At 43.2% G+C, this 12577-nt stretch overlaps 1 protein-coding gene across 1 annotated transcript in view; it reads left to right on the top strand.

Annotated features, from left to right (window-relative positions):
- The window catches only part of THOC7 (THO complex 7), an 11854-nt gene extending 677 nt beyond the window's left edge, over positions 1-11177 (top strand). Inside the window, exons 2-8 of the mRNA XM_018554597.1 lie at positions 1275-1392; positions 3170-3297; positions 4575-4661; positions 6386-6443; positions 7960-8026; positions 9214-9283; positions 11091-11177. Of these exons, the coding sequence (XP_018410099.1) occupies positions 1275-1392; positions 3170-3297; positions 4575-4661; positions 6386-6443; positions 7960-8026; positions 9214-9283; positions 11091-11143 (581 nt within the window). The 3' untranslated portion in view covers positions 11144-11177. The remainder of the gene's footprint in view (positions 1-1274; positions 1393-3169; positions 3298-4574; positions 4662-6385; positions 6444-7959; positions 8027-9213; positions 9284-11090) is intronic.
- The last annotated feature ends 1400 nt before the right edge of the window (positions 11178-12577 follow it).

The raw sequence follows: 12577 nt of genomic DNA, 5'->3' as shown, positions 1-12577 counted from the left end.
GTTTAAACCATTAAAAAATGGTTTTATTTTTATTTGCTCTCTGTGTACCATTGGGGAAACCCCCCTTCACTTCCTGTCCCAGAAATGCAACAGGAAGTGAGGGGAATTCCCTTCCAAGGTCTTCCCAGTGGAAGATTTCCCCTCTTCTTCTGGGGAAAACGCTAAGGTTTTAGATTCCCCCTAAGGCCCCTTTCAGATGCCACTTATTTTAGGCCAATGTTAGTTTATGGCAGCATTGGGCAACTCCGGCCCCCCAGCTGTTGTGGAACTACAAACCCCATGAGGCATTGGAAGACTGACAGTTACAAGAATGAGTCCCAGAGGCAGAAGCATGTTGGGATTTGTAGTTAAAGCACAGCTGGAGGGTGGGAGTTGCCCACCCCTGGTCTATGGGCAGCCAGATATAAGTGGACGTGCGTCCGGTTACATCTGATCACCCCAAAATCCATCCAGGTTGGAGACCTGATCATGGCACACGTGTCTGCATACATCTGACCCCCCACAGACCTAACGTGGGTCCGGTAAGTTCAGTTCTTTCTTCCATCACAAGATGAAGGAAATAAAACTGGACGGACACGGATGTCATAACGGTGACATTGGATCCGTACTGCTCCGATCAGCCGGGGACCTGTACACGGATCCTCTACTGATCGGAAATGACAGCGCCCGTCTGAAAGGGGCCTTGTTTTCTGTCTCTGACATTGGTCGCCAGTACAAGTAGATGGGTAATTCTGCCCAAGGGGGACACAGCCAGAAATAAAACCTTTCCAAAATCTGGCCATACATTGTACAATCGCCTTTAAATCTACCCGATCCATTTGGTTTGTATCCAGTCAGGCAGGCCTTTGCAGTACATAGTTGATGGTAGGAGGGAGGTTGCATACATAGAAGACACAAAATCTGGAGCAGCTGTGCATGGCAACCAATCAGCTTCTCTCTTTCATTTTCAAAGTTTAACTGAACAAACTGAAGAGAGAAGCTGATTGGTTGCCATGCACAGCTGCTCCAGATTTTGTCCGCTTCAGTTTTGATAAATTCCCCCCATAGTGTACGGCAAGCTTAAAGGAGAACTATGAGGTGAGTGATTTTCACTCATCCTCATAGTTCGAGCTGACGTGTGACAATGAAACTGTCACAGGTCAGCTCAAAAGATCGGGAAGTCAGCGAACGCATACTGTCGCTCGCTCACTTCTCGATCATCTCCCTGCAGAGAGTGGTGACTGCCGGTCACAGTTCCCTTGTACTATTTTTTTCTCATGTTTATCATTTTACAGATGAAGTTATTCGTAAACGTCTTTTAATTGACGGGGATGGCGCCGGTGATGACAGAAGAATTAATCTGTTGGTGAAAAGTTTTATAAAATGGTGCAATTCTGGATCACAGGAAGATGGGTAAGGATGTAAAGTAGTGTAGTGGAATTCTCATATAAATGGGAACCATTCATTATACAATGCAACATTTAAAGTGACACTAAACTCAGGAATTCAATCTTAAAAATACATTCAAGTACCCGAACTATTAACAAAAATGCCCTTCCTCCTGGAGGGGGGGCTACTATTGTTCCCCATGGTCCTTGTGTGTGTTGTAAGGTAGCCACCGCTCCAGGTTCGCTCCTGTGATGGACTACAAGCTCAATACAAATTAGCTAACTAAACGTGAAATTGTAGTCCATCACAGGAGCGAGCTTGGAGCGGTGACTACTTTACAACACACACAGGGACCATGGGGAACATAAGTAGCCCCCCTCCAGAAGGGTGGTACTAGTAGGGTTTTTTTTTAGTGCAATGTAGTTGGGTATCTTAGTGGTTCTATCTATTGGTGTGTCAAGTCGTTCAGCTATCAGGTTTGATGCTCTCTTGACAATACTGAGAAGGACTTGGTTCTGTTTTGGCTCCATTCACATAGCATTCAGAAATGTGTATATACATTCACTTTCACCTCCCAGCAACACCCCTCCTTCCCAATATGGCAAGCTTAGCTTAATGTTACACTATACTCTACACCAGTGGTTCTCCACCTGTGTAACCTCAGGACCCACATTTGTCCATGGTCATTAAGTCGCGACCCAAATCGCACTGCAATGGACCGCGCAGCATTGCGGTACTGTGCGTTCCGGTGCGGGTGATTGAACTATGAGTGGGAGGTGTGTTTGGGGTCCCATTCAAATGAATATCAATGCAACATACTTCCCACACCAGAACGCGTAGTAGGTGTGATTGCGTGTTACAGTGCATTATTTTGGTCCAGGCACCTCTACAGGACACATGAGGGAGCTGTAAGCAATGCATATATGGGTGGAGCTCCCTTGCCGCCATAGCCCACCTCAAGCTGACACTCGATGCTGGGCAGCATATTCTGAATGGCTGCTTGGCGTGAGAACTGACGGTGCTGCGCTAGGGGAGGCTGAGGAGCCTCTCACCTAGAAAAGGGGAAGGCATGCGGTGACCCACTGAACATGAGGTTGCAACCTACTTTTGGGTCACGACCCACCAGTTGAGAACCAAGGCTCTACACTATTCGGAATACACCAGCCTATTGCTTTTCCAAGAGTCTCTCCCCAAGTCAGGAAAGCATTCCAAACAGGCAGAACACTGAAATAACACGTCCTAAAATGTGCATGCAGGCACTCCAGCAATGGCACAAGTCAAATGTTTTATCACAAGTTCACTTTAATTGAGTTTCTCAAAGGATGGGCGTATACCACTGATGATACATATACTTATTCTGATTAATAAACAGCTGCACTGCGTATTAAAAAAGGGTAACAGCCACAGAAGAGGACCCTTGGCCCACAGTTCTAATATCCATATTCTTTACTTTCTGGTAGCCATCTTTGTGAAATTCATCTACTACAAAAGTATAGTAAAGGGTATGGTGACACACAGACTAAATTCACTTCTATATTCTCAGACAATCCATCCTCACACAGCTACCTCCTCATGTATCACTTGCCCCTCCCTTTTAGATTGTAAGCCCTCAGGGGCAGGGCCATCCTTGCCATCTTGTCTTGATTTGTATTGTGATTGTAATGTCTTCCTGTATTGTAAATCGCTGTGCAAACTGTTGGTGCTATATAAATCCTGTATAATAATATATATATATATATAACATTTCAGTTTCTAGTTCTATATTTATTTTTATTTTTTAACTTTTCACTGAATTTGACAGGTACACCCAGTACCAGCGGATGTTAAGCACCTTGTCCCAGTCTTCATTCTCCATGGGAAAAACTCTCCTCGTGCATGACATGAACCTGCGTGAAATGGAGAACTATGAGAAGATCTACAGTGACATTGGTAAAGACATGTACAAGAATTTATGCTGTTATAAGTCAGTTATGTTATTCATTTTAGCGATGTCCCAGAAGGTGTGTTCTCAGACCTGTGTATGTTGTGTAGGTGTGTTCTCAGACCTGTGTATGTTTTAGCATTGTGTGAAATTTTCCCCAATTTTGGGAAAAACTGATGGCAGATTTGGGCAGCAGAAGTAATCAGGGAAGGTAAGAAAAAGTAGCTTGTAGGGCCTGTTATGCACCAAACGTATTATTTTGCCTGATATGGACAGAGTTTAAAGGAATATGAGGTGAGTGAAAATCATTTATTCTCATAGTTGGAGCCGACGTGTGACAATGAAACTGTCACACGTCGGGTTAGTAGATCGGGAAGTGAGCTTACACATACCGTCGCTCGCTCACTTCTCGATCATCTCCCTGCAGAGAGTCACTCACGGCTCCCCGCAGGGGTTCGCCCCTCACTGCTCCGATCCTCCAGCGCTGACTGGCGGAACGGACGGCGGAGGGGGCGGGTACAGCTGGCTCTGCCTCTAGGTAGGCAGAGCCAGCTGTCATTCACTCATCTGGGCGGATCTCGATAGTAATTTCGGGATCCGTCCCGGCTGTGGCGGTCTCAGTATAACGCGAGCTGTAGCTCGCAATACACCGAGGTTTGGGTCACGGGAGGACATATACTAAGAGAACTATGGGGAAAAACACTTACCCCATACTTCTCAAGTTTGCATTCAAAGATGTCATGTAACCAATTAACAAGTCTAATAGATATTCCACTGCACCCCTTACTGGTATATACTGATATACCCCTTGCAGATGGGTGCTGAAGTGATTGCGGATGGTGCCTCTGAAGTCCAAATAGATATTTGGTGTGACGGTGACATACTAAATCTACTGTATGTAACCAATTAGGTCACCAATAATATATAATAACGTATTTGTTTAATGTAAGGTCTGCTGATGGGAGCCTCACCACTCTCTGACTAAAATATGTGCAATGAAAACAAAAACAAGAAAAATGTAAAAGATAACCTACGCTGTGGCTTCTGGCCGCTTCCTGTAGGTGCTCACGGTCCCAAATATGGGATCAATAACATGCCTTAGCACAGGATTTGGGACATCATTCCCACCTAGGCAAGCCTGCCAAAGGTGAGTATTTTTACACTTTTTTATATTTTGTTATGGTTTCCACTGAGCAATTTTTAAGCAGGGGGTGAAGGACTCCCAGATAAGTATCCAGTTATACAGTTTTATGTTGAATGACCTGCTGATGTTTTTTTCTTCCAGAAAGCAGTATTGCAGCAGCGCATGAGAAAATAGCTGAATGCAAGAAACAGATTTTACAGGCCAAGCGGATCCGAAAGAATCGTCAAGGTATGACATTTGTTTTTATGGTATGCCAAACTTTGTATATCGCAAAGGAAGCATGTTTGGCCAGGTTCTGTGGAGAATAGATGAGATTTTAAAGCGACACTAAACTCAGGAGTTAAATCTTGAAAATGCATTCAAATACCTTACATATTAACAAAAATGTATCTTATTTGCATATCACTCGGCTGTAGAGCCTCAAATCATCTCTGAATTGGTGCTGACACTGTCCTTCCTTCTGGAGGGTGACTACTTTGTTCCCCATGGCCCCTGTGAGTGTTGTAAAGTAGTCACTCCTCCAAGGTCACTTCCATGATGGACTACAATCTCAATACAAATTAGTAAACTAAACCTGAGATTGTACTCCATCACGGGAGCGAGCTTGGAGCGGTGGCTACTTCTATGAACTCTGGAAGGGGACAAATAAATTCTGTGGAGCAATTTAAATTGGATACGTCTATCCCTGGCTGAAACTAGATGCGTAAGCGGGTAGTCCCAGGCATCCTCCGAATCAATGTTCGGAGCATCCAGGAGCCACCTGACTCGAAGAGGGTCCAAGCCATTGTGAATAGTAAAGTGCTAAATGTGCAGCGCTAAAAGGTGATAATAGAAAATTGTATAATCTGCGCTTGTGGGTAGGTACAGTATAAAAGCTGCTGCGCTATGGACCCTAGGGTCAAAATTGATAAAGTGCTAAATGTGCAATCAATCAATCAAAAGTGCTAAATGTGCAAATCAATTTTGACCCTAGGGTCCATAGTGCAGCAGCTTTTATACTGTACCTACCCACAAGCGCAGATTTTACAATTTTCCATTGTGAATAGTAGGTTGGAGGGCTTTGTAAATAGAGGACAAGGACTTGCGTAGGGTCCCATCTCGTAGGAGAGACTCCACCCCAGAAGGAGTCAAAGGAGTAGGACCAAATTGTGTACAGAAAGCGAGACGTAGCTGTAGGAAGAAATGTGCATTGGGAAGTTGAAACATATCCACTTGAATGTATTTTTAAGATTTAACCCCTGAGTTCAGTGTCACTTTAATTTTTTAATGGTTAAAATATACTATGTTTGATAAACTATGGCATTTTTATCTAAATAATAATGGAGATGATCATGGGGGTTTAATTTAAGATAACAAAAGCCTAAAGTAGCAGTAAATCTAAATACACTGTTTTGTATTAAAAAAAAAAAAAACATTTTAAGAGGCTATATGATTATGGATAGAGGCATTTTTTGCAGTTTATGTAATCCGCTTGTATTTGAAATAAATGGCATCGTTCCATAAACTGTATAGTTCCAAAAATAACTTGGTTAAAAAACAAACAAAAACATCTCCATTCCTGACGGGATAAGAGAGCAGAGTAATGACCTCATCAATGTGGCCATGTCCGTTCATTGAACGCACAGATGGCTTGGGACTGGTCGGTGACCAAGCTGTATTTGCTTAACTGCAATAGAGAAAAGCGAGGTCCCTGACTTGGCTGTGCAGTGTGGGGGTGGTGCCTATAGCACAAGATTGAGAGGACATACTTGTAAATCCTTAGACAAATGGAACAGTTCACATTTACCTATTTTAACTGTACTTTAGCTTGTTGTTCAACATTAACAGTCAATTTCATATTCCGATCCTGCGAAGGTTAGGATGGTGATGCACATGTTACCATGTTTATTCAAATTAGGTTTATTTAATAGATTTTCAAATTGTTTAATTTTTTTTTTTTTTTGTCTTTCCAGAGTATGATGCATTAGCCAAAGTGATAGAGAATCACCCAGATCGCCATGAGACATTAAAGTATGTATTCCTTGCACTATTTTGCATAGGGTAGTTTTTTAAACTCATATAGTCGGACGTTATCCTGTCTGCGGCGTGCATTCAAAATTACACATCAAACGCAGGCCAACAAATTCTAATTCACTTCAATGGTGTAGTGTGGATGGTGGCCTTGAGGATGTGTTTGACCTGCTTTTGCTTTGCGTTTCTTTGGACGTAGCAGGTCTGGTTGAGGTGAGTTTACCTCGCAGGCTAGGCAAGTCAAACACTTCAAGCCAATTTCTGTGTTTTGTATTAAAGGCTGAGTTCACCTTTTGCAAAAATTAAAGAAATACATATTTAGTAATGTAAAAAATATGCATTTCTTTTATTTTTCATTCAAGCCTGGAAAGTAGGGATGCACCGATACTGATACTAGTATTGGTATACTGATACTAGTATTGGTATCAATGTCGAGTATTTGGGCGAGTACTCTCCCAAATGCTCTGATGCCTAGCTCGATACTTTCGGTATCTGGAAGCCAGGCGGCCGTCATTACACGGCGCCTGGCTTCCTGATTGGCCAGAAAGCCGGCTCCATGCATGGGGACGGCTTCCCTGTTAATCGGGAAGCCAGGTGGTGAGTCGTTACACGCCGCCTGGCTTCCTTTATGTGACTTTCAGTATCGGCGAGTACCGGAAAAAAAAAATCAGTACTCGATACCGAAAAACCGGTATCGGCGCATCCCTACTGGAAAGCATTGCAATTGTGATCAATCGATCACAGCTGAAAAGCTCAGGCTTCTGCACATTCTCTCCTAGGCAGAGCTCCGTACGGAGGTACAGGGTTTTATTTAGGAGAGATGGGTAAGGACAGCTGGACTTTAAACCGGGTTAAATCACCTCATACAACGTCTAGCCACCCTCCCTCTGGTTAGATGCAGTTGAGCTGTCCATATTCCCGCATTTAACCAGAGCGAGGACGGCTGGACGCTCTATGAGGTGATTTAATGCTGTTTGAAGTCCAGCTGTCCTTCCCCCATCTCTCATGATTGAAACTCCGTACCTCTGTATGGCGCTGTGCCTGAGGCTCGGTTCGGTTCACACCTGCACTTTGCATGAACGCTTGTCCCAGTCATGGAGGTGGACTGCGTGTACTCGTGGCTGCCTTTTGGGGTGCCATTACTTAGTATTGGCAACGCAAATGCGTTTTGCATTTTTTTTGCACGTTTGACATACTCTCCTGCAATGCCTTGGTGGGAACCGAGCCTTAGAGAGAATGTGCAGAAGCCTGAGCTTTGCAGCCGTGATCCAGTGATCTCAATTGCAATGCTTTCCAGGTTTGAATGCAAAAATTAAAGAAATGCAATTTTTTTGATATTAAATATGCACTTCTTTAGTTTTTGCAAAAGTGAACTTATCCTTTAAACGCATGTGTTTTACTGTTGCGTTTGAAGGCAAAAGGCATAGATGAAATTCCGTGCAGGGCTGTGTCATTCGTTATGCAGGTTTTAGACAGGTTGTGAAGTTGGTCTGATTTGTGCTGTGTAATCTTTCAGGCAACTGGAAGCATTGGACAAGGAGCTGAAGCAACTTTCTCACACCAAGGAGAGTGTTGAAGACAAGGTGAGAATAAGCTGCTAGTAAATATCACTGTGTACTTTATCTGGAGAGTGAGCTGTGTTCCTGTTTTCTTATTACTGGGCCACAAAATGGAAAAAAAACTGCCTGGGATATGTAAAGGAGCTAGTAACAGTTACATTCTGCACCTACAATTGTTTTGTATTGTAAATTAAAAACAACATCCACTGATTACACCAGGCCCCTTCCAGCCCCTATTGCAAAACACTGCACTGTAGAGGTGCACCGAAATAGAAAATTTAAAAAACAAAACCGAAATAAAAAAAATTGTCAGGCCGAAACCGAAAATGTTTTTATTTTAATTTTATTTTTTATAAAACAAATAATAATATTTTTATTCATTTATGAAATATTTTTTACTTTACTTTTAGGGGCTTTGGAGAAATATTAGGGGTCTAAACAGACCCCTGAGATTTCCCTTTTAAAATAGAAAAAGAGATTGAGAACACAAGATTGAGTCCTCAATCTCTTTTTCTGCAGCTCCTGTTATCAATGAACAGAAATCCTCTATACTGAGTGTTCCTGTTCATTGAGAACAGAATATGTTTACTATATCCACAATCATGAATGAACAGGAGGTGACGTAGATCACTCCCATTCATTCATAATTGATATAGTACACATACCATGTCCTCAGTTATCTACAAACACTCAGCGATCACTGATCGTTGAGTGTTTGCTCTCACTCTCCTTTCTGACACGCTGTCACAGGAGGCTGAGTGAGCGGTGTGGGAGGAGAGCTCACCCGCCTGTGGCAGCGCAGTCTCCGCCCACCCACTGCTCTGCCGGACTGTGATAGGCGGCTGAGCGGTGTGTGTGGAGAGACACCGGCCGCTCACAAAGTGTTACAAAGTTATATTTATTAATACTGTCAGAAGGCGTTTTTTGCCAGCAGCGACTATTACAGCTGCTGCATTTACACAGCAACTCCAAACTGCAATTTTAAAAGTGGGGAATAGCTAGCAAGTGTGAGGAGAGGAGTGGAAGAGGGGCAGAAGGACAGGACATATTACATGTTTTGGATGTTTGTAGTACACCCAGTGTCCAGAACTGGTTAATAAGCCCGACAGCTTACAATGCAGCCTTATTTAATGTGAAATCATAAGTACATGTAAAGAATTCTATAATGGTGTTTAGAAATGTTATTATTTTTTTTTCTTTGTTCTCTGTAGCTGGAGTTGAGAAGAAAACAGTTCCACGTCCTCCTCAGCACCATTCATGAGCTCCAGCAAACTCTAGAAAGTAAGTTCTTTAATCCAATATTCAGCCTTTAAAAGTGTCAGGAATGTACATAGATGAGCTTTGTTCAAAAGGTAAAGAGTAGGGATGCACCGATAGATACTAGTATCGGTATCTGTACCGATACCGAGTATTTGGGCGAGTACTCGGCTTGCCCAAATGCTCCGATACTTGCCCCCGATACCAGAACTTCCGGTCAGAGGGAGATTTCCTCCGGAAGTGCCGCGATTGGCCGGGCTAACAGCCGACTCCATGCTGATTGGCTGGTAAGCCGGCTTTCTGGCCAATCGGCATGGAGGCGGCTTCCCGAGCCAATCAGGAAGTCAGGCGGCGGGTATTGACGACAGGCCTAGACGAGAAGATCCCGAGGGACATGCCGGAGTGAAGGGGCAGAGAAGTGAGCGGTCATTGCTGCAGGACAGGACCGAGGGACAGGTGAGTATTTCTTCCTGATTGTCACCCCAGAGAGAAATGAACACCCCTGCACTGCAAAGGGTTAACTTTTCAAAATCCCGACTTTTCTTTAAAGTAGTATTAATCACTCCAAATCTTTTAGATTTCATGCATTCTAAGCAACCAGGGAAACATTTCCCAGTGTATAGTTTACTGCTCATTTGTGCACAAACATATGTTTTCCTATTCACTCTGCCACTGCCACAAGTTTGCACAGTGCCGGACTTTTGTTTCATGCTAAAGTTCACAAGGGACAACGCAGGCTCTGGGAAGGGAGGAACATCCTAGGCTTTGGGGCTGTCTCTTTGTGCGGATTTAGGCAATGTGGGGAGATTCTTCTGTAGTCCTGGCCAGAAGCGCACCCCTAAAGGTGGCTCCTTGGGACCCTGCAAGAGTATGTCAGGACATCAGGAACTAGAGAAGAGAACATTTTGACAGATGGAATGCAATCCACAGGCTTGGAATGGAAAACGCACAGCAAACATGGTACGTGCTGAGGTCTACAGCACTATATGCCTTTTACATTTGAAAGTTTAAAAAGCACTTTAGGCCGGTGTAGATCTTCAAGAGAGTGCAGATGAGTGGGACAGGGAAGTATGTTTCTGTGCAGATGAGTGGGACAGGGAAGTATGTTTCTGTGCAGATGAGTGGGACAGGGAAGTATGTTTCTGTGCAGATGAGTGGGACAGGGAAGTATTTTTCTGTGCAGATGAGTGGGACAGGGAAGTATTTTTCTGTGCAGATGAGTGGGACAGGGAAGTATGTTTCTGTGCAGATCAGTGGGACAGGGAAGTATGTTTCTGTGCAGATCAGTGGGACAGGGAAGTATGTTTCTGTGCATATGAGTGGGACAGGGAAGTATGTTTCTGTGCAGATGAGAGGGGCAGGGAAGTATGTTTCTGTGCAGATGAGTGGGACAGGGAAGTATGTTTCTGTGCAGATGAGTGGGACAGGGAAGTATGTTTCTGTGCAGATGAGTGGGACAGGGAAGTATGTTTCTGTGCAGATGAGTGGGACAGGGAAGTATGTTTCTGTGCAGATGAGTGGGACAGGGAAGTATTTTTCTGTGCAGATGAGTGGGACAGGGAAGTATGTTTCTGTGCAGATGAGTGGGACAGGGAAGTATATTTTTCTGTGCAGATCAGTGGGACAGGGAAGTATATTTTTCTGTGCAGATCAGTGGGACAGGTTAGCAAGTCGCTTTAATCGCCCCTATTTAGGTGGGGTTTTGTTTTGGGTGACACACAAGGGGGTGGGGGGGTGGATGAACATTTGATATACTTGTATGATAGATAGATAGAGATATGTATATAGAGAGAGAGAGAATATATTTTTTTTTTCTTATCTCTTCTTACAGATGATGAGAAATTGGCTGAAGAATCTCAAGATGCACAGATGGAAACTCAATAGACAGACATCTTGTTTTGTTAGATTTTCTGTATACTGTTTTAGCATCATGGATTTCAGCTGTCCAAAAGCTCAACTCAGACTGAAAGGTTTTTTTATTTTGGACCTTGCAGGAAGATCTAGAACCTCTGTCAAGTTTTAAAGTGTAAATGTGATAGTTTGATAAATGAGACCATTCCTCTGATCCTCTGCATCTCGCACATCATAGAAGTAAAAGTGTTCTTGAATTGTTCTGTCTCTGGTATAGATTTTTACTGGAAATATTTGATTTGCATTTGAAAATTTTTTAAAAACATAACAATAAAATGGAGTGTACAGTATGAGATTTCTATTTTATTGCTATTCATTTCCTTTTTTAATAAGATCATACTTATTCAGTAAGTCAAAAACCAATCCATAGCAACTGATCAGAATAGCTCTGACTGCTGTAAAATGGTTGCTGCACTTTATACATTATCCTCGTGCTGCTCTTGTAAATACGCCCAGATTATGAGAGATTTCCAATAACCCATTTTGAACCTTTTAATTCTGTTCATATTATGGAGAACGGAACAGGAAGAGCGGGAACACCCACAGGTGAGCAGTAATTTACAATGACACTTTCATGCCTTGTCTCCTTACCCACCTGTAACTGGAGAGTGAAAGGAGAAGCGGCAGACTGCTGAGCTCATCTATATCTGCGTTCACCTTGTTCTTGTGCACAATTAGTTGGCTTCTTGCGCTGCTTCTTCCTCCTCCAGTCTGAGGACTGCTATACAGGGACTGTACGAGGCTGCTACCAAGTCAAATTTGTGTACTTGCACTGCTTGTATTAAATAATACATTTAATAATACAGAGCTTCAGTAATTTGAGTCATTTATATCTGCCTGGCGTTCAGATATCTTAATGGGTACAAAATGTTCTTGCCTCATGAACACTCACTGGCATGCATTAAAGAAAGGAATATACTAGAGAGGAGGAGTCATACACAGTTTATTACACATACCAAACATTAGTAAAGCCTCAGCTTGAAAATACAATTCACAATAACCGTGCCCTACTTTAAAGCGGAACTCTGGGCAGAATGTTAATGAACCCTTGCAGTGGGGCTACCCCTGCACTGCAAGGGTTAAGCGCTTGTTTTTGTCTAGGTGCTAAAAAGAAAAAAAAGGTTCTGTACACTATATAGATGTGAGGATGCACCCTTGTAAGGGTTAAGAAAACTTTTGCCTGGAGTCCTTCTTTAACACACTAAGGTCCCATTCACACCGCTGTGCTGTGGGCTACCCTGACATACTCTTAAGACGTTATTACATGCGTTGGCGCACTGCAGTGTGAACCCCAGTGCACCTGCACTGCAGCAGACTATAACAGGACAGTTAGGGATGAGTGGACTGATGTTGGCGAAGCTGATTTCGCAGTTAACTTAGTATCAAACCCTCCACAATAAAAAATGA

This window comes from Nanorana parkeri, unplaced genomic scaffold (assembly GCF_000935625.1).
Source record: "Nanorana parkeri isolate BGI_ZX_2015 unplaced genomic scaffold, ASM93562v1 scaffold9, whole genome shotgun sequence".
NCBI lineage: Eukaryota > Metazoa > Chordata > Amphibia > Anura > Dicroglossidae > Nanorana > Nanorana parkeri.
This window is presented reverse-complemented; position numbering and strand designations above follow the sequence as displayed.